At 46.3% G+C, this 21450-nt stretch overlaps 1 protein-coding gene across 6 annotated transcripts in view; it reads left to right on the forward strand.

Moving 5' to 3' along the window:
* Nucleotides 1–20316, forward strand: part of Hth (Meis homeobox homothorax) — a 526461-nt gene extending 506145 nt beyond the window's left edge. For 3 of the 6 annotated variants that reach the window (XM_076782343.1, XM_076782347.1, XM_076782346.1), the window contains 2 exons: nt 18472–18640; nt 19466–20316. In XM_076782343.1, coding sequence (XP_076638458.1) covers nt 18472–18638 — 167 coding nt within the window. In that variant the 3' untranslated portion in view covers nt 18639–18640; nt 19466–20316. The remainder of the gene's footprint in view (nt 1–18471; nt 18641–19465) is intronic. The other 3 variants (XM_076782345.1, XM_076782348.1, XM_076782344.1) reach the window with 2 other exon arrangements.
* The last annotated feature ends 1134 nt before the right edge of the window (nt 20317–21450 follow it).

Here is a 21450-nt window from a genome sequence, read left to right on the forward strand (position 1 = left end):
AAATAAGTGCAATTATGGAACGGCCCAAGAAATTGATGAATTAAATTAATGTAAAAAGCATAGTCAAAAATGGAAGCTAACCCAGGTCTAACCCATATGTAGACGATGTAAGTCACTGTGTTAAGCTAACTAGAATCTGACTTTGTTAATCTTGATATTACGAACCTCAAAATAAGTGCAATTATAGAACGTTCCAAGAAATTGATGAACTAAATTAATGTAAAAAGCATAGTCAAAAATGGAAGCTGACCCAGGTCTAACCCATATGTAGACGATGTAACAATCACTGTGATAAGCTACTCAGAACCTGACTTTGCCAATCTCGATACTATAAACCTCAAAATAGGTGCAATTATGGAACGTGCCAAGAAATTGATGAATTAAATTAATGTAAAAAGCATAGTCAAAAATGGAAGCTAACCCAGGTCTAACCCATATGTAGACGATGTAACAGTTACTGTGTTAAGCTACTGAGAACCTGACTTTGTAAATCTCGATATAACAAACCTCAAAATAAGTGCAATTATGGAACGTGCGAAGAAATTGATGAACTGATCTAAAAAGCATAGTGTAAAATCGAGAGTCCGAACGGAACGGAATATCCTCCGCTCTAGTTTCCGGATCAATCACCTAAACCATCCTCGCCCACCCCATCCGGATCGGGCGGTAACGCAATCACGGTACGCGCACGCAATCAAATTAAAAACAACCCGGTTAATTAAACACTAATCGCCGGATGCGCTCGAATCGATCCACGGGACTAGGAGAGAGCCCATTACAGTTGCCACGTAGGAGGGCCCCAGGCATTCGGGCGTTCGATTCTCGACAGCATGGGAATACGGACGACCGATCGTAAATGACAATCAAGCTTCTGTGAAAGTGAACGTCGAAAGACACCGTAGGAAAGAGCGTGGAAACAACGGGAGGAGGATCGTCGGGCGCGAGAAGAAAGGAATAGCCGACACGAACCCGACCTTTCCTCGTGATCTACGACGCTGAACTCGCCGTGGCTCGCGTTGACCCCCCTCGGCTACCGACGAATGCCAGGGGAATAATAAGCAAAACTGGCAATTAAGATATCTTCGACGGACGCGTCGCGGCTACTTTCGTTCCTTTGCCCTTTTCCCGCCCGGCGTTTCTCCGTACGCGTAAATCGAAAGGCGTCTCGCGTCTCGTAAATCGGACGGAACGATGTGTGTCGGCACTGAGGGAGGAGGATTCCCGGTACATTCTTCATTGCGGTACCGGGAATCGATGATCGGCACGCTCGGTATCGCTCATTAGATGCAACGAGCCTGAGAGAACTTTTCGAATCGTTGGCATTTTAGAAAGAACAGATCTACTTCTGTACGGACGATCCATATTGAGCGTCGCTTCTTTAAATTGCGATAAAACACAAACTGAGATATTTCAGATTTCGCTATTTTAATATAAAGTCACTCGAGTGATCGCCTCGACTGGTTTTTATAGTTCATCAATTTCTTGGAACATTTCATAATTGCACCTATTTTAAAAGCAATTCCCTTGAATCTAGCTTAACCCATTGACATACGATTTCTCATTTGAAAATAATAAGCCTGGACTCTTGAATTCCAACGAGGCTGTAACAATATACATGTTTGGTCTGGTAATTAACGTGTGAATCCATTAACTCACGACTGCATCGTATCTCACCAAGGGTTTCAGAGCTCCCGTTGCGAATCAGTGCCCTAAGCAATCTCTAAACGAACTCTCTATCCAAGCTCTGGTCTCCGAAACTCAAAAGATCGTCCGTCGGTCATCGGATATAGCGAAATGGAAGGCGGATCAACCGGCGACCATTCGTCACGCACTTGCTGAGAGGTCTCGGTTGATAACGCGACCCCCTCCCCCCTGTTTGGTATCGTTCCCCATTATACAGAAGCCCACGGAACGCTATCTGACCGTGGAAGGTCCCTCGGAAACCCAGGGTCCGGTTCACCGTAGCGTGGCAGTGCGTCCACTCCATCTCGCTCGATCCTCATCCCCTCGCTCTCGTCCCGTCGCAACCCCCTCGGACTCCAGGCACATCCGATTCCCCTTTTCTCCGTCGTTCTTCCCGACCGATCCTTCCGTCCTCCTCTGGTCGTCCCTTCCGTGCTGGCCATCAATCAAGGTTGTCAATTTGTAATGGCGATTCTCTGTGTCCATCTCGGGAGAGGTCCAGACACCCCATCCTCCCGGAGTCCCCCCCGTTCCTTCTTCCGTCTCCGCCCCCGATGGTCGTGCGGTTCGATCTCCGCGTCGCTCTATATCTGGCTAACTCGCCGGGGCGACCAGGGTGGCCACGGGGGGGAGGGATAGCGAAGGAGATCGCCCCGGTGGCTGGACACCAGCCCGCTGTAAACGTTCCTGCTGGCACTGATGGGATATCGCTGGACGGAGAAAAAGAGAAAGCCCCTCGCCCGTCGAGTTTAACGTCCCCTCCGCCACCGACTCGCGGTCCACCGGTGCGCTAAATAAAATGGATGTCCCGGGGACCCGGGAATCGGGAGAAATTGCGAACTACCCACCCCTTTCTGCCACCCCCCGTCCGCTAAACCGGCGAACGTCATCGGAAGCGTCGACGCCCGACTGCTCCTTGGATTTAAATTAACCTGGGTGGAAAGTTCTCGCCACTTTCGTGCGTCGAACCGGTAATGGACACGAACTTCGAATCAGATCTGCTTTAAGCTTTGGGATCGTCGAAGAAAAGGAAATTTCTATCGATTATTATGTACAGTTCGATTCGATGGTTGAGGAACAATAGGAAGCAATTTTTGTTTACTCGATTTGAGGAATGACAGTTCCCAAAATAGAGTGAGGTAACGACTGTGTCCTGCAGAGACTTAAATTCTTCTGATGGATGATTTATTCATCTGAAGAGCGATCAAAGTGTCGAATAAACCGTAGCTTGAATTTTAAAACGCGAAGGAGAGAAATTAAAACTTCTAGCTAACGTTTTGGGCGCCTCTGTTTTATTGTTTACCACCTCGTTGGAACGTATTGTTCGACAAATAGGAGCGATATATCACGCAGTCCTGCGCAGACCGGCAGAAAACCCGAGGGGACAGCCGTAAGACAGGACGATTTCTGCCCCTTGCCGTACTTCTCGGTCGTGGAAGATTTTTTTTCTCCGAGTTTCGTGTCACGTAGACGTGATATAGAGTTACTTAGAGAACCGATCCCCCGCGCATTACGGCCCCAGCGTTCGAAAGGTGCTGGGATATAGGTCCTTATACGACATAGATCATACGTTAATTGAAATGGGGTTGCATGCACGGTAGTCGTCGAATACAAACGACCGACTTATAGAAATGTTATTATTTGCCCGTGGGGGCGAGCAGAGCCGGGGTGCACGCGACGAGATTAACCGAGGAAATTGCATTTCGTCGTATTAGCGAATTTCGATCGGCGACCGCGTCTCTCGTGGGCGTCCAGTGATGGGAACGTAAAATTGATCGGACGTAAGTCGGCCACCGGAACCTACCGATCGGACGCTAGATTTAGGAGACTCTAAAACGACTATATCTGCGGGGAAAACTTAGTTTCACACGGTGTGACCTTCGGGTAAACTTGGCTTTCGAAATGGGCAAAAAAAGAATAGGGGATTTAAATAAAATTGTGTTAAAATTCGAAGTACTCTCTAAAGATCTCCAAATGATTAATTGCATTTTTAAACGAGGATTATTAAATTCAATATAAATTGTTAACAGAGGAAGATTGACGAGTGAATCTAATGACCTCAGCTATAGAAAATACCAAAATTAACAATAGTGTTAAAAATCGAGGTCGGAAAAAGGAGTTGAAAATATATAATTTGAGTTTTAAACGAGTATTATTAAATTCGATATAAATTGTTAACAGAGATTGACGAGTGAATCTAGCGTGAGGAAAATTAAGGCTAAAGCTCTTTGCCAGATCGCCTCGATTCGTCACTTTATCTCGATCCTCGTCAACAGCGTCGCGTCAACTAATTTCCCCGGTCTCGTCGAAATCCTTTCCATGTAAACGCTCCCGAGGAGGTCCATTTCGCTACTCGTAGGTACATATAAACCGAGCGGTTGGGGTGGTTCCTCGAGCACGGAAATGAAGTCTTGGACGGTCACGATCGGTATGAAAAGATAAGGTCCGAGTTCTCGAGGGCGCTGGACACTGCCCTCTCTCGACCTCCTCTCGCCCGCTCTTTCTCTCTCTCACGCTTCAGCCCTTGTTCCCCCGTTCCATTCCCGTCTCCACCAACTAGATTTTTCATGCCCGTGGATCGCGTCCGGTGTATCAAGCCGTACCCAGAAGGTTGCGCGCCGTGGCTACCACGTATCACGCGGAGGGTGGACCTATCTTATCGGCGTAGCCATAATGGCCTGTTCTATCTCATCTCGAGTCTCGTTGACCGTTTGCCCCTAGACCACTTTCGCCATCGAGGCTCCGACGCGGTAATGGCGGAGCAGGAAGAAACCTGGCTTGTGCCTTCGTGCGATGGAAGCCCAAAGAGGGAGGCGGGGCGAGGGGTCCGGTATCGTGGAAACGCATCGACGCCGTTGCCGGGCTGTTAAGTCGTTTTATCGCCGATCGGGAACAGCCAGCGCTTCGATTTCGATCCGCGACGCGGAATCGACGCGTACGTGCAACCCACCGGGCCGTTTTCTGCATCGCGAGACGCCCGTTCGCTCGGTAATTGCGCTACCGGTTTATTTTCATTGCTACCATGCGAGTGTCGCTCGACCAGAGGCGTTGAATCCCGGCTGACGAGGGTCACGGGGACAGGGATGCGTTTTGTAATGAAATCGGACGACCTGGACTCGCAACAGTCCTCGAGATTCCTGGGAATGTCTCTCGAACGTTTTCAATGTTTCTATTTTATTTCAGTCCCCTTTGGGAACAGTAAAAATTACGTATATTTTTTTCATACACATGTTTCACTTGCTATAGTCAAATTTAAAGTATAATAACGATTTAGGAAATGATGTCCTCGTTTTTCATATTAGGTTCATAGCACTCGTAATATAGAATACTATATTTATATTTGAAGAAGTAATCGAGCTAATACAAAGCTGATGAATATTGCTTTGAAATTCGAGCATACGTACGCTAGTTGCAACGAATGACAATCGTAAGCAACTGATCCTATACTAAATAAGTAAATAAATAAGTTCACGATGAAATGAAAACGCAATGATCTTTTATCTCACGACAACGTACGAGAGTTGCATTCATATCTAGCCCGTGTGCTTTTGATGTATTCTATCTTCGTGGAAAAGTGTCCCGAGAGCACCCGTGTATCGCATCCTCGCGTCGTGGCGATAAATCCAGCGAAATTTCGAGCACCGAGTCGACCGGGAGGATCAAGGATAATTTATCACGCGGCGTTCTCTCGATCTCTGGAATAAAGTCGTTCGATCCGTGGGTCTTCGATTAAGAAATTGAACGTTAAGTGATTACCGACCGCGACGGACGTACGTGAGCCGGAAAAAAGCAAGAGGAACGACCGCCGTGCCGGATTATATTGCGCGAAGAAGTCCGAACTCGCTCTGCGGAGTTACTTCGCGACATTTAAACGACCAGTCAGCCGTTGCTCGGCTTATTTATGCCCGTCGTAAGGAGAGACACTTCCGACGTTTGTGGCCCTCATAACCTCCGTTTATTGACACTGTTAAGAATGCTTTCTGTAATCCATTGACGGGATACGCCCGCGGGGCTGTTGCATCCGCCCGCCTCGTTCAAATCGTAATACCGCGTCCACCTTTTAAACAGCGTGTTATTGTCTGGATGCCCACGCCTGGCTCCCTCTTTTCGACCGAAATTGAAAGGAACTCCGACGACGGAACTTTTTCTCATTCGATCCGACGCAGGAAAGCGTTTACGTTGACTGATAACGACACGTTGTAGGTGTAATGGACGAGTGTCCTCCGGATGTCCATACCAAACGTACGGAGATATAATAAGCACTGTGCACCCTTGTCATTTCGATGTAGCTTCGTTCTTTCAGTTCACGAACTCCTGATCTGATATTTCATATAATCAATAAGCATTGCATCTGTATATTTTTAATGGAAATTTCTATCCAGCGGTGCGGTCCCCTCTCTTGCTAAGGTCAGTACTACCTGAGGACACTCATTTATGGCACCCCCTGAGCGTTTCGGTATTTTTCGAGCCTCAAGTTCAGTTAGCAGAGAACCGTTAAACTGTGAACAGCATTTCCGCCTTGTAAAACTGTTATACCTTAATTAAATATATCTTAGATCGAAATCTGTTGCATTTATTTAACAAATAAATATTCGAGGGAAACTTGGAAATCAAATGTACCAACGATTTCTTTAAACGGTGTTATTATTTTGCAAAGATCGATTGCCAACTTCTCTTCGTTAGGAATGTAATTGAGGGCAGTACATGAATTTGTTTTCGCTTGTTTTATAATATGGTCACCGGCGTATGTATCGAAGAATTTCTGTTTGGAAGGTTCAGGCAGACTTGGAATAATAGAATGAAGTACGGGGATGGTTAGAAAGTCTGGCAAACCCATGTTCGAGACAAAATCCAGGTCCTACGGATCCACGTCGCGCACATGTCGCCGTCTAGTCCCCGGGAGCGGCAAAAGAACGCGAATCGCGACGGCGTGGGCAGAGCCGCGGGGCTCACCTCGGTCCGTAGGCCTCCTTAATTATCATAATTTATAGCCAATCGGTTAATTAAAATATCTAAATAGCGTATAGGCCGTATAAGATCCGATAATATATATCCCAGCGAGGCGGTTGCCCCTCTCTCGTCCCGACCGCTTCGTACCTTATAAATATTAAATGTTTTATGGACCCGCGGCCCCGCCGTTCCCTCCATGGGCCCCCTCTGTCCCCCGTGCCTCGGATCATTAATTATTTATCGCGTCAACTAAGGAGCCAGTCAGCCGCGAGCGCTCCACGGGTTTTATCGAATCGCTGGGCAGATTTAGCGAATCCCGATCCGTCCGTCTGTCCGGCGGCCAGCAATTTATGTGAACTCGTGGCTGACGAGAAACACGGGGGTGGGGGTACGAGGGTTGGGGTAAAAAACGCACGGGGCCGAAGAACTGGGTTAAAATATGCCAACACCGCCGCGGATAGGTTCGCAGAGGGGGAGGGTAAATTAATTTTGGCTTGTCACGGGGAGAGGGCATCCATAAATGCAGTAGCTTCTTTGCTACCCTGTCCCGCTTCGTATGCTCGCTCTCCGGCTCTCTTTCTCTCTTTAGATGCTCTGCATCTTGTACGACAAAAATCTGCCGTGTAATGCTCGTTGCTTATGCATTCGTAAATAAGTACTTCGTTGAACGCTCTCGTCGAGAATCGATATCGCTTTCTATACGTATCTGTGTGTGCGTGCACGTGTGCTCGATGCTTTCGATATCTTCATCGAGTGAAATGTGTTTTCTATTTTTAGAAGGGAACAATATTAGGTCAGCCTAACAGTCTCCAACAACGTGTATTAAAAGTACTAAAACTTTAGACGCGTGCAGTTCCGAAGATATTTACGTTTTATCCATGATCGAGCCACTATTAGAAGCGAGGAAGCTTCCCCTTTAAAATGGGTTTTGGTTTTTGGCGATCCGACTTCCCGTTGCGGAGATATCGCAATTTATGTGAAAGTGTAATTTTTAAAATTCCACTCTCCGTCTTAGAAAAGGCTATTAACACGTATTAAAAATACTGAAACTTTAGACGCGTGCAGTTCCGAAACTACTAGTGTTTTGTTAATTATTAAGGCATTGTTAGCGGCGGCAAAGCTTCCTCTTTAAAGTGGTTTTTGGTTTTTGGCGATCCGACTTACCGTTTTCGAGATATCGTAATTTATGTAAAAGGTAATTTTTTAAATTCCACTCTCCGTCTTAGTAAAGGCTATTAACGCCTATTAAAAATACTGAAACTTTAGACGCGTGCAGTTCCGAAACTACTAGTGTTTTGTTAATTATTAAGGCATTGTTAGCGGCGGCAAAGCTTCCTCTTTAAAGTGGTTTTTGGTTTTTGGCGATCCGACTTACCGTTTTCGAGATATCGTAATTTATGTAAAAGGTAATTTTTCTTAATTCGACTATCTCTGTCTCCGTCTGACGCGTCGGACCTCTCGCTCGCTCGTGCGTGGTGCTGACCTACCTCGCGTACGTGACTGTCGTGACCTAGTTCCGCGTAGTGTTTCCAAGAATTTACTACGCGCTACTATTTACGCGCGCGCGGTCATTCACGGCGCGTCAATGAAACGTAAACAAACTTCGAACCCTTCTATCTCCGAAACTATCCACCGCATCGACTTGAAATTAAAACCCTCATATCTCCGGAACTAATTACGCTATCGACTCGTACAAACGCTCATTTTAAAGGGTATTTCATCCTCTATCCGATGAGTGTATCAGCTATTCTAATTCATGCTGTCTTCCATGTTTATTTTGACCTTAACTTTGACTCTACGCACCAAAAGAACTGGTGAGCGATAAAACTGGATTATAAATTGAAAATGAATTTAAATTTGCATACAGGATGTTTGCAAAATTACTAGCCAACACTGTTTCGTAAATAATCTATCTCCTCCGAACGTACGTTGTAGAAAGAGCTTTAATGGACGCAGAGAAAAGATTCGAGTCTTTATTTAAAGTAAGTTGAACAACGATATTACTTACAGGATGATTTAGTGTGCAAGAAAAACTAAAAAATTAGAAACAAACAACACAGAGAAAAACGAATGGCCGTTCCAATTCCAGCGGTGAACGCGATCGAAGCGACGTTCGATGCCTCGAAGAGCCAAACAAAGGACCTGCACCTCGAGCTCGATTTCCCGGAGATTTCGCCGGCGTTCCCGGGACGTTCCGCGTTCCGGGATATCGTCCGTGCCCCGGTGTAACAGCAGCTCGATCGATGTCCGCTCCTGGATATCCGAGACCAAGAACGTAGGAAAGAACCGAAAGGTTCGGGCGGGGTGCAGGTTAGGAAAGGGAAGTTGCTTGCTGGAGACAGCGGAAGAAAAATAGCAGAAGTCATCGACCTCCAAGGGGCTATATATCAGAGGCCGGAGGGGGAGACGGGGGCTTTTGTGTGTGGCCGTTTCTCCGCTACGTGTACACCCTGGCCCGTTTCTGGCGGATGTCCGTGCACGTTCCGAATCTTCGAATTCAACATTTGACGTCTCGATACGTCTTTAATCCTCTGTTCCATGAATTTTTAATTTTGAAAAATTTTATGAAAGTATTTCTATACATTCTGGTCTAAATTTTATAGTAAACTGCAGCAATTGCAGCACTTTGGATATAAAAACTACTAGAGCCACGCAAATCACGTACGATTGTTTCCAAACATTTGGAGGGTAGTGTATTACACGGAGAAATGGAATAAGCAAGAAGAGGCGAGGTCTCGTGTAAGAACGACGAGAGGAAGAGGAGAGCAGAATCGCGAGGGTGGAAAGGACGGAGGAGAGACTCGGCGACGGCGTATCTAGGATAGTAGTCCTAGCGTTTCATCATCCACGAGGAGGACACCGATGGTCGTTGGTGGTTATCCCCGACGTCGCTCGGTCCAGGGTGGGTTTATCTTAAATGAGACTCCCCGAGGGCTTAACTCGGCTCGGCAAGGTTAGCTGGCTGCCTTGTACTCGCGCTAGGATATATCTCTGATTGATTAAATTCCTGCAATTACGTCGTGTCGTATATCACACCGACTAGCACCCCCGGAGAGATCGTTTTAAGTCCAGGGCGTCCGGGACGCATTGTTTCGTCACCGAGCCCCTCGAGTTCCCTGTCTCCTGGAGGGTCCTCGTCTAGAAATTTGTGTCTTCGACGGATGGAGACCTCCGCGAGCCTCGTCTTCTTTTTTAAATTCATGTTTTACGTCGCATCGATCATTAGCGACCACGTGGTGCTGGGTTCTCTTCTTTTGGTGTGATTTCTTTTAGATATTTCAGGGTATTTTCTGTGACATCAGGGCCACAGGTGATATTATCTTGTATTTTTTTGTTTGGACGTTGTATTTTGGATCAGGTCTATCATTTTTAGAGTTGTAAACTGTTGAATAATAATCTAGTTTAGATCGCATTAATGCCTGATAGGGTTTTATGATAATTTCCTGATCGATCCTCGAAATCTATTGACAGTTTCGAGTCGGAACTTCAAATCTTCCAACGATTGGAGCTTCCGAAAGAAGCAATACAGCGGCGTAAAACACAGTCCGCGTTTTCGACGATACGGTGTAAACGCGGAACGAGCGACGCGTGACGACGTCGACCGGTTTCCGCGATTGTTTCCATTAGCCGTCTCTAATCATACCATTTACGAATCCGAGCGCGCCGACAATGGCGAAACGTCGCCGATTCGGCAGAAATTTCATTGTGAATCGTCACAATGCCGCGCGCTACGCGACACCGATATTATTCTCCCGCCGACGACGTAATCTCCGATCGCGACCGAAACGAACAATGCTAGGAAAACGGTAGACGACGCGAGAAAAACCGGTAGACACCGGAGAAAACAAAATACAAGAGACAGGAGGGTAGAAAGGGGAAGGGAGGCAGTAGGCGGATGAGTTATTAGATCCGGCGTATCCGGTATTGCGTCGCGGATGACCAATAGTTTCATCGAGGGATTGTTGAAGGTTCCGGAGCACATTTCCGGTTTCCGCTCGACGGATCACCCTTCCCTTTCGTCTTCTTCTTCTTCCCCCCCCTGGTGCCTCTCGGAATTTGCTTGTCCGTGAACCCGGGGAGGGAAGTTTTTGGCTTCCTCCGCCATGCGCCAACCGTGACGATCTTCCGTCGTCCTCTCGGAAGGGTAGTTTGGCTCTCGATGGATATTACCCGCCCATTCGACTCCTCGACGTTCGTGGTCCAATCTTGGACACTATCCCCTGCCTACGAATTATCGATAATGGCGAAGTTTCGCGATTTTTGAACGGAAAGAAGTATTTCGTAACGTTACTATCTCACGTACTGTTCTTTGTTAGGAGAAATTCTGGGTTGTGCGACTTCTGATCTTCTGGAAATGAAATTCTTGACTTGGTAATGACTCCAGTTTAATTGGATGTTAATTTAAATGGCTTCAAGCATTTGAAAATCATTATATATTTCTAATTTTAGTAGGGATAATAGCCACGTTTATATAATTCAATTTTATTGTTGTTTCGACTGTTTTGGGCATGACAGTGAAAAAGAATTTCGAAAATTGATATTAGTCTACCCAAAAGAGAACCAAATGATTTTCGAAGCTCTCCACCCAAAGATGGCCTGAATATCGACTCGAAAAATAGAAACACCCTCTCGACGAAGGTTCTTCCGAAAAAACGTTTCATTTGAACAATAAATACATAGTGGGTGACAATACTAAGACAAATTCCAAGTTACGTAGTTTAAAGTCGTGTAAAATCAAAGTTTAGATCTCACAAAGAATTTTACACTTTCGACTCGACATTCAACACGTTAAAAAAATTTCGAAAATTGATATTAGTCTACTCAAAAGAGAACCAAATGATTTTCGAAGCTCTCTACCCAAAGATGGCCTGAATATCGACTCGAAAAATAGAAACAACCCCTTGACGGAGGTTCTTCCGAAAAACCGTATCCCCCGAAGTGTTCGCGGGCCGTGGGCATCGTTAATTAAGTCGTCAATTCTGGCGAGGTCGCGGGGGGTTGAACCGTGCACGGCCTCCTTTAAATCTTGCCGGAAGTTCGTTACTGCACTCGGCCGCGAACTACGGGAACTGATGGTTGTTACTTAGACTGCTCATATTTATCACTCCGGCGGTCTTTCTCCGGTCTTCCTCGCGCACCTTCTTCCGCGGTTTTCGCACCGTTCCGGCCCGGTGAAAGCCCCACCGACAAACTCGGCGACGGGGGTTTGGGTTATGCCCGACCAGCGAAAAGGGAACTCCGAACTCCGAACTCCGAACTCCCGAACTCCGTTGGAACTCCGTCGGAGAAACTCCGAGCGGGGAACGCTCGCCGTGTCGCCTGCAACTAAACTTCAGAGGCTGGCCCTCCCCCCGTCCCACCTCTCCCACTTGTTCCACCCCCGCGATCCGAGGATTCCACGCTCGTCTAGGTTGCACCGGGGGTCGACCTTACCACGCTTCCGTACCTCCGGATCTCCGTCTGAAACGCAGCCAGGCATCCACCTAGGCCGCAACCATAAGTTACTAATGTTGTTCCCGTGTTGGCGCGGAGCTCTGGATCTTGCGATCGCGCGCGCTCGCCACCCCCGCAAAACGGATTTCGAAGTTTTACCTCGTTTCCGAGGGGATTATCTTCCCCGGTATAATAGATACGCTTTAGTGGCTGCTCGAAGGTGTCTTTCCGTGTTTTGCGGTTTGCTCGAGCCCGCTGATTAAAGGTAATCGCGGATGCGGCTGGAAAGTTGCCCCGTGGAGAGGGGAATAACTGCGTTATATTAATGATACCGTGCAGCTGCTCGAGAAAGCTTTGTTTACGTTACGCTGGTGCCCCCGAACCCCGATGCAGGTGGCTTTCTTTCGCGATCGATCGCTAAATTAAAATCCTTTGCTTCTCCGTCGCGAATTTATTTTCAGGCATTGGAATCGCAGGGCTATGAATATTATGAATATCCTTTCTTCGGGACCGGTTACTAAACTGTACGATTTTCTATCAAAGAAACTCTAGACATATACATCGTTACTGGAGACGATTAGGAAATTCAACAATCTATTCAAAAGTCGCCAGACACTATATTTTCGATTTCATCGCGGCTCTGGACGCTCCTCGTGAGTCGCTTCCGAACCGTGTCATAAATTCCTACCGGTGACCTTTGCGCGCGCGGTGGCCCGCATAATTCATCGTCGATTATAACGATGCGCGGTTTAACGCTCCGTTATTAATCAATTCGCTGGCTATTTATTACGCACGCGGCCAATTTGTAATCGCCGTTGATTCGACCATCGTTCAATCGACTAAAACCCTTATAACGACTCTCCAGTACGAACGACCTTTCCTTTCCTTCGATCGAACAACACCTATGTCCAAGAAAATTCCTATTCCTATTCCTGTTCCTTCTGGCTCGCGTCTTCGGGCCCCGAAACGACCGTCTCGAAGTTGCCTGTCCGGGTGCAGCCCGGGACTCTCTCGCTCGCAACTTAGCGCGTCCGCAATTAACGAACCTCCGCTACTCCCACGCGCTGGAAACGGCTCTAGATAAATCACCAGCCGCGACGGTATTGCGCAGGGGTAGTTTCGCTGCAGGGTCGAGGCTTCCCAAGCTTTGCGGATTTACGCGACGTACACCACTGGCCGACCTTATTGCGTTACGCAGACTTTTTCCCGCGATCCTTCGCCAGCAACGAGTCCCTCCACGCTCGATTCCCGGGGAAAAGTAACGTCGTTCGCGACGGAGGAAGCGGCTAACGAACTCCCCGTACGGCTCTCGGGCGCTATCTCCACGAGACTCAAAGGCGCCGTAAGAACTGCCATTAAGGCGGCGATCATATCTGCCGATGGTTCGTCTTCGTTTATTAAAGCCTGATGAGAGGGAGAGCCGCGGGGGCTTTTTTCTCCGGCGTGCCCGTAGGCGAGGTCGATAGCGAATCGTCGGGGGCTCGATAAGAATCCGACGACCCGGAGAGATACCATCGATTCTTTTGTTCTTGTCGATAGCGGCGAGTCCGACCGCCGTTGGAGGGGATCGAGTATGTCGGTTTAATCGTTCGTGGTTGGATATCGGACGCGGAACGACGATGGATGTTCCGCGCGAACGGGGGTCTGGGTCAATCGAGTCGGATCGAACGATAATCGAATGGATATTCCCGTCAGGGAGACCCGAAATAACAGAAACTTGTTCCTTCGATTTCTCACAAATGACGATATCCAGGGGGTCTTCTGTGTTTTTTTTTTTTAATAAAGAAACTACGCAAGTTCTCTTTCAGTAATATTCACAAATTTTTACGAGAAATAGTCAAAACTCGTACGCAATCGCATAAAAGTGTTCTAATTCAGAGAATAGCCCGTGTTATATCCCTCTATAAATGCAACAAAACGCAGACACTTAAGTCGTTCATTTCGAATCATCTGTTTACGGTTTTACTAGGTTGGACGATCAACTGGCGCTGATCTCGCGGACAATTCGAGACAGAATTTCCACCGATTCCATAACAAAGTTCTAAAATTTAATTTGTAGCCTTCCGATTTCTTGATTACGAGTAAACTATACCGGAGATTTTAAACGCACGGTCGATCGACGAGGAAATAAAGAATGCAGCCACTTCGATCGCTAACGCGCGCCCATAACTTTCGATCCAGGGACAATTTAACGGGGAATAATCGCGAGGCAGCGATCGAACGAAAGAGTACTTAACGACGCAATTTGCGCGTACGGGAAGAGACAAGCTCGCGACTCGGCGATTCCTTGGAGCGACTCCCGCGCGGCCGATTCCTTAATTTCCGATATTGTGGCCGGTCCCGGCCGTCCCGGGACTCCCCGCTGCGTTATAGCGCGGTTTAATCACACTGCAAGCGCGCGTCCCTCGTTAGTGGGATATCGTAGCGGCTATAATACGAGACTACATTCCAACGGGGCCTTGGATAGGCCGCGAGAGAACGAGATGCGCTCGCTCCTTTTGCCGGGGAGAGACTTACGCGCCGCGGACCGTCGGTTTTATTGGATTCGCAATAATCGTTCGGGCTCCCGTGATTGGTGGAAAACGGCCCGGTTGATCCTTCACGCCGCGGGATCGGCGCCGCGCGCGGGAAAACGAATTGCGTTTCGAAACGCTCCTTTTTACTCCCCGTTACCCCACCAGTTCATTTTTACTTTCGACTCTTCCATTTGGAGGTGGGATGACTTTCTATCTTATCGTTAATCTGTTTTTGTGTATAGTGTAAAAGTACTTTCTTGTAAGTATCCATGAACTCTACCGACAGACTAAATTTCAACGAAATCCATTGACTATTGTAGGAGTTATAGACGTTCGAAAATTTGAGCACATTTATGGGGTTTTTCTCACTTTACGGGGTTAAGGAACAACTTTTTAAATATTGTTAGAATCTCTACGTATCTACATTAAAATACGCGTCATTTGCATTTTGAAACTTTAAAATCCTCCAATCGGTTCAGAAGTTATGGTGTTTTAAACACACGCATGAAACTTCAGGGGAATCATTCGTTCATGGTCAGACATTATATTGTTGGTAAGGATTTTTTTACTCGAAAGTGCGTAGGATTTCGTGGGTATGTGTAATGACAAAAAATGATTGTAATTGACCCCTGCAACTAAAAATATTTTTTTTAGGACGATTTGAAATGTTTTAATTTTGTCGAAAAATTTCACACCTCCTCGAAGTTTTTTCTCGAAACTGCGTAGGATTTCGTGGGTATGTGTAATGACAAAAAATGATCGTAATTGACCCCTGCAACTAAAATAACTTTTCCAGAATGATTTGAGAAGCAACGTTTAAAAATTAATTTTATTGCACGACGCAGACCCTCGATCATAGAAAATTCTTGAAATCAATAAAATTGACCAAAGTTCCATTGCCATGAAGATGACGATCGTCGTGTACTTTTGGCCCCAAAGTGTAACGCTGATAAAAGAAAGTTTATTTGCGTACCGTCGTGGATTCGCGATTCCCCCGGCAGAAAAACGGTCCCAAGGAAGCTGCAGAGACGGATAAAGAGAGGAGGGCAAAGAACGCTGGCAATAATTGTGATTTACGGTTCGGCACGCGGGCGAAGCAAAGCGCGACGAGTTCGTTTCGAGCGGCGGCACCGCGACCGGGGGACCTCGTCGAACAGAAAAGGAACGGACGTACGAACGAAAAAGGGAAAAATCTTCCTCCCGCTTTCCTGACAAATGGCCGATGAGAAATTTGTTGAGCTATGGAAAACGGTGGGAGGCGAGAGAGGCCATTTATCGGTGACGTTTCGGGGCAGAAATCCTGGCACGAAGGACGAGCTATTAACCGAATTTATCGTTGCGTTCGTTAGACCCGCGTCGCCCGCGGGGTCAGCCTTTGGCGGTCGTATTTCCACTCGGTCTTATATCGAGTCAAACCACGAGCAACCCAAAAAGATCGAACTTGAATTAAATTTAAATTTCTTACCGAGTCGTATGTCTGTATTGAACAAAAACTTAGCTACGTTTTTTCCACTCTTTGGCTGCCATATTGTTATTAAAATAATTCATTCTCAGGCTGAAATGTTGGAGGAAATAAATTTGAATGGGATTCATGAATTTTAGCCTCGTTACGAGAATAAATGCTAAGACAAAGTTTAAGTTTCAACGTGAATTGATTCTTCGTATGTGCAACGCGCCCTAAAGTTGGAAAAAATACAGAATTCGGCTGGCAATAAAGGACGCCGCGCGTAATATCGTTACGGAGGAGATAGTCCGTTCGTGTTTAGCATAAGAAAGGCTTAGAAGAGCATTCGACAATGGCTGCTCTCTGGCTTACGTTCGAGATTTCGATGACGCCCGATTCCTCTCCCTGCCTTTCGTTCGCCGCTTTCGTATTGGTGCCGGAGGGTAGGACGCAATCAGTGCCCTTGATTTATCGCGGCAATATACATTAAGATACCGACATTAAAACTAGGGGAGCCTCCCGTGGATTCCGGGCTCCATTACCGCTCACGAAAAGAGAGAGGAGCTGTCGTCGCCGTCGACCAAAACCGCTCCGAGCCGACGAAGATTGAATCCCCGGGTCCCGATGTCTCGTCCTCTCGGAATCGCTGCCGCCGCGCTTCCGGTTCGCGTCCGTTTAGCGATATTAGGCTCCCTCGTTCATGATTTACGAATCTTATCGAGTTTCAGACTTTCTAATAAATCTTAATAAATTACAGAGCTTACAATTTTATTAAAATCAAAAATAGGTGTGGATAGCTCCTTATAATAGAGCAATAATAACACTACCATGTTTAGTTTTGAGGAAGAACAAATGTTACTTCTGCAACCACTTTTGCTGTCAATTTTTATCAAAGATTTTAAGAAAGCGAATAAAAATTGTTGTTGCAATATTTTTGAGAGTTTCTCGCGTCTGTTTGTTATCCAAAGAAGGGTACAAGAGCATAGAACGTAGGAGGACCAATCGAGATTACACAGCTCGCCAGATCCCGATGGTGAACACTATTCTTGGGGGTTGATCGAGTATTGTTCGAAAGAACACCAAGAGGGAATACAATTTTACTAAAATCAAAAATTGGTGTCGATAGTTCCTCATAATAGAACAACAATAACACTCCCAATTTGAGTTTTGAAAAAGAACAAATATTACTCCATCTGCAACCATCCACTTCTACTGTCACTTTCAATGAAATCTAAGATTCCAAGAAAGCGAATAAAAATTGTTGTTGCAATATTCTCGAGAGTTTCTCGCGTCTGTTTGTTACCCAAAGAAGGGTACAAGAGTATAGAACGTAGGAGGACCAATCACGATTACACAGCTCGCCAGATCCCGATGGTGAACACTATTCTTGGGGGTTGATCGAGTATTGTTCGAAAGAACACAAAAAGGGAATACAATTTTACTAAAATCAAAAATAGGTGTGGATAGGTCCTTATAATAGAACAACAATAACACTCCCAATTTGAGTTTTGAGAAAGAACAAATATTACTCCATCTGCAACCATCCACTTCTACTGTCACTTTCAATGAAATCTAAGATTCCAAGAAAGCGAATAAAAATTTTTGTTGCAATATTCTCGAGAGTTTCTCGCGTCTGTTTGTTACCCAAAGAAGGGTACAAGAGCATAGAACGTAGGAGGACCAATCACGATTACACAGCTCGCCAGATTTCGATGGTGAACACTATTCTTGGGGGTTGATCAAGTATTATTTGAAAGAACACCAGGAGTGTATACAATTTTAATAAAATTAAAAATAGGTGTGGATAGTTTCTCATAATAGAACAACAATAACACTCCCAATTTTAGTTTTGAAAAAGAACAAATATTACTCCATCTGCAACCATCCACTTCTACTGTCACTTTCAATGAAATCTAAGATTCCAAGAAAGCGAATAAAAATTTTTGTTGCAATATTCTTGAGAGTTTCTCGCGTCTGTTTGTTATCCAAAGAAGGGTACAAGAGCATGGAACGTAGGAGGACCAATCGAGATTACACAGCTCGCCAGATCCCGATGGTGAACACTATTCTTGGGGGTTGATCAAGTATTATTCGAAAGAACACCAAGAGTGTATACAATTTTACTAAAATCAAAAATAGGTGTGAATAGTTGCTCCAAGAAAGCGAATAAAAATTTTTGTTGCAATATTCTCGAGAGTTTCTCGCGTCTGTTTGTTACCCAAAGAAGGGTACAAGAGCATAGAACGTAGGAGGACCAATCACGATTACACAGCTCGCTAGATCCCGATGGTGGAGAGACCATTCTTGGACGTCGATCGAGTTCCCGGGTATTGTTCGAAAGAACACCAAGAGGGAACTCGAGGACGCCGTTCGAGGGGACTGGCGAGCTTTTCCAATACCCGCTTGCCAATTACGGAACAGTGATCTAACCGTAGTAACGTGTAGTGTTTCCACCATTGTCCGCAGGTCCGAGCGGGGCATACAGTCCGGATGCGACGATGGGCTACATGATGGACGGACAGGCGGCGAGCATGATGCACCGGCCGCCCGGCGATCCCACCTTCCACAATCAGTACCATTACCCGCCAGAGTACTATGGACATCACTTATAAAGGTACGTGGGAAAGTAGCCTGGTCAGCTACGCGTTGTCCAGTTTCCACCGGCAACACGGAGACATTGACGCCGAACAATACGACCGCTTGATTCGATAATCGAGTTCGCGGACACTCCCCTCGACAGGGGGGGGGAAGATTGACGACCACGACTGAATCTCGGCCAGAATGTTAATGAGAATGCAAGAAACTCACGCGAATATTTCCTAGTAACTCGCCCGTACTTCAGAGTTGGCAGGAATTAACATAATTGAACATAGATTCCAGTCTTAACTTTGTACTTTTATGAGATTTTCTTTCTGAAGTCGTCTAAGAACACTCGGTTCGTTCTAATTATTATTCTTTACATTCTTCTCCTCTTGCACGGAGATTCAGAGGGGGTGAAAAGTCGCAGTACAAAAGAGTTGTGAATGTTTACTATTTTAGATTCACTCGTACATCAGAGTTGCCATATTTTTGAGATTCTGAGATCTCCAATATTTTTTTTTAACTATTCTGATAAACATTGATGCAATAAAATTTCTTCCAACAACGTGCAATCAAAGGACCAGCTGGGTTACGAATGGATCTAAAATTCTGGCTGGTACGGACCCCCCTCAGTGCTCGTCAACCCCTCGACGTTCGTGCTCCGAGTGAGACTCGAGTAGCGACACGTACGAAAGAGGAATGATAGTAATTGTCGGAAAGGTGACAGTAGCTCGGGGTAATTATTTACTTCGGGGGACCGGTTTTTGGTGGTTCGGTGGAAAGAGATGCGAGCGTCTAGGGGTTGACGTAACGTCCGCGAGCCAGTGCATTAATTCGAGCCCGGTTTCTCACGTTGCAGCAGTAGTCGCGAGTCAAGGTAGACGATGGAATGACGGTCCTTGCGGAACGGGAAACGTAGAAGCGTGACGGAAGCACCGTGCTCCGGTCGGCGTTGAAGCGAGCGCAGGGTGATCAGCGTGAAAGAAGGAAGAAATTTCTCGGCCACGCTGCGCGTCGAGGCTCGCGGTGCCGGATACTCGAGACGGGACGCGGAGGATCGGGAGGAAGCAGCCGTGGAATCGCACCGCGAAGAAAAGATGGCGGTACGCAGTGTCGAGGGACGCCGTTCGCCGCGAAAAATCCCAGGGAAAGGTCTCCGGTAACGAGGACGAAAGAGGAAAAAAATAAGAAACGAGATACGACCGACAGAGAGAGAGAGAGAGAGGCGTCTGAACGCGGGATCCAGAAAGCAAGGGTGGGGAAAGGGAAGAAGAGGGTAGTGCGGCTTCGCGAACGGGACGAGGAGCCGCGTGGAAATTCATGTGATTGTTCTGTGTACAAAATGTCGCGGTGTAATATTTGTAGTGATCGAAGATGAATTTAAATGTTAAATTTTAATACGGTCGCGATCGAGCTATATTAACGAGAGAAAAAATAGAAGGGACGTGGGTGACGAGGATAACACGAGTGATATAGGCAATTTAGCGGGCGTGTACATTAAGGGAAGAAAACGAGAGGAGAGAGGCGAGGGAGAGAGGCGAGGGAGAGAGAGAGTGAGGAGGATAGAGGGAGGTTTGAACCCGGTGCTCGCACGTATCCGTGATAGATAGGGATTTGTCCAGTGTGCAAAATGGCGACGAGAAGAAACGCGTGGGAGAGAAATACGGAGAGCGGTGGTTACCGGACAACAAAGTGGACGAGAGACGGGGGGGGAAAAAAATAAGATCGAGTATATGTATATATATATATACACAGAATACGCGCGCGCAGAGGACGCAAACCGTGTGTATAGATATATACGGGTATATAAATAAATATAAATAGAGAAGAGAATTTTTAGAGGCGCGTCGTTTCGAGCGAACGGATACAAATATTAAAAGAGAAAAAAAAAAAAACGCTACGGAGAGACGAAAACGATTTTAACGAGGAATTTTCCACGAGCTGTACGAAAATTCGAAGCGTGACGCGAACGACGCGCAAGAGGAGACGGTAAACGGATTTAAAAAAAAAAAATGGGAAAAAAGTAACCGTTTAGGACGAGGAATGAAATCGACGCGTGTGCCGGATTCGAGCGTCGACCACATTCACTTGCATATATATATAGGTGACATTGAAATTTGTACAGTTATTAATTATAAATGAATTTACTGATTTAAGGAGGAAGTAATTATATATATAAATATATACATAACTGAAGTAACATGTGGCCCCGGTTGTAATATATATATAAGCGAGCGTTTTAATTGGACTGGGACGATTATTCTCGCGTGTGTTGCCGTGTTCGGTGTGCGTAGAGGCGGGTACAAAGACGCGGGACGACGCTAATGGCGACGCAGGCCCCCGACGTAAACGGTGCGAGTGTGTGAGCGCGTGAATGCGGATGTAACGCGCGGGCGTCCACGGTGAGGGATTATACAGCGTATATGTATACGTATATATATTTATATATATACAGAAAAACAAAAAATATACATATATATATATATATATAAATATATAAATACAAAAGTATGGATACCTGCGAGAGGATCGGACGCTCTACGTCGTCGGATCCCTTCTACCCCACCTGACCCGACTCCACACAGTGAGAAAGAGAGAGAGAGAAAGGCAGACACGCGTAAACTCAACACACACGTACACGCACGTTCACATACATACACGTACACACACGTACACATGCGTGAAAAGAGCGTTATTACCCCCTCCCCCTCCCTCACAGCCCCGTCTGCCCACACCGTAAGGATAATTAAATGAACCCAAACGGGCGAACGAGTACACGATTACAGTTTATCATATAATATATTGTGTATAAATAGTTAATTGAACCGCGGCGAACGTGGAGAA

The sequence above is a fragment of the Colletes latitarsis genome, chromosome 14 (assembly GCF_051014445.1).
Source record: "Colletes latitarsis isolate SP2378_abdomen chromosome 14, iyColLati1, whole genome shotgun sequence".
Lineage (NCBI taxonomy): Eukaryota > Metazoa > Arthropoda > Insecta > Hymenoptera > Colletidae > Colletes > Colletes latitarsis.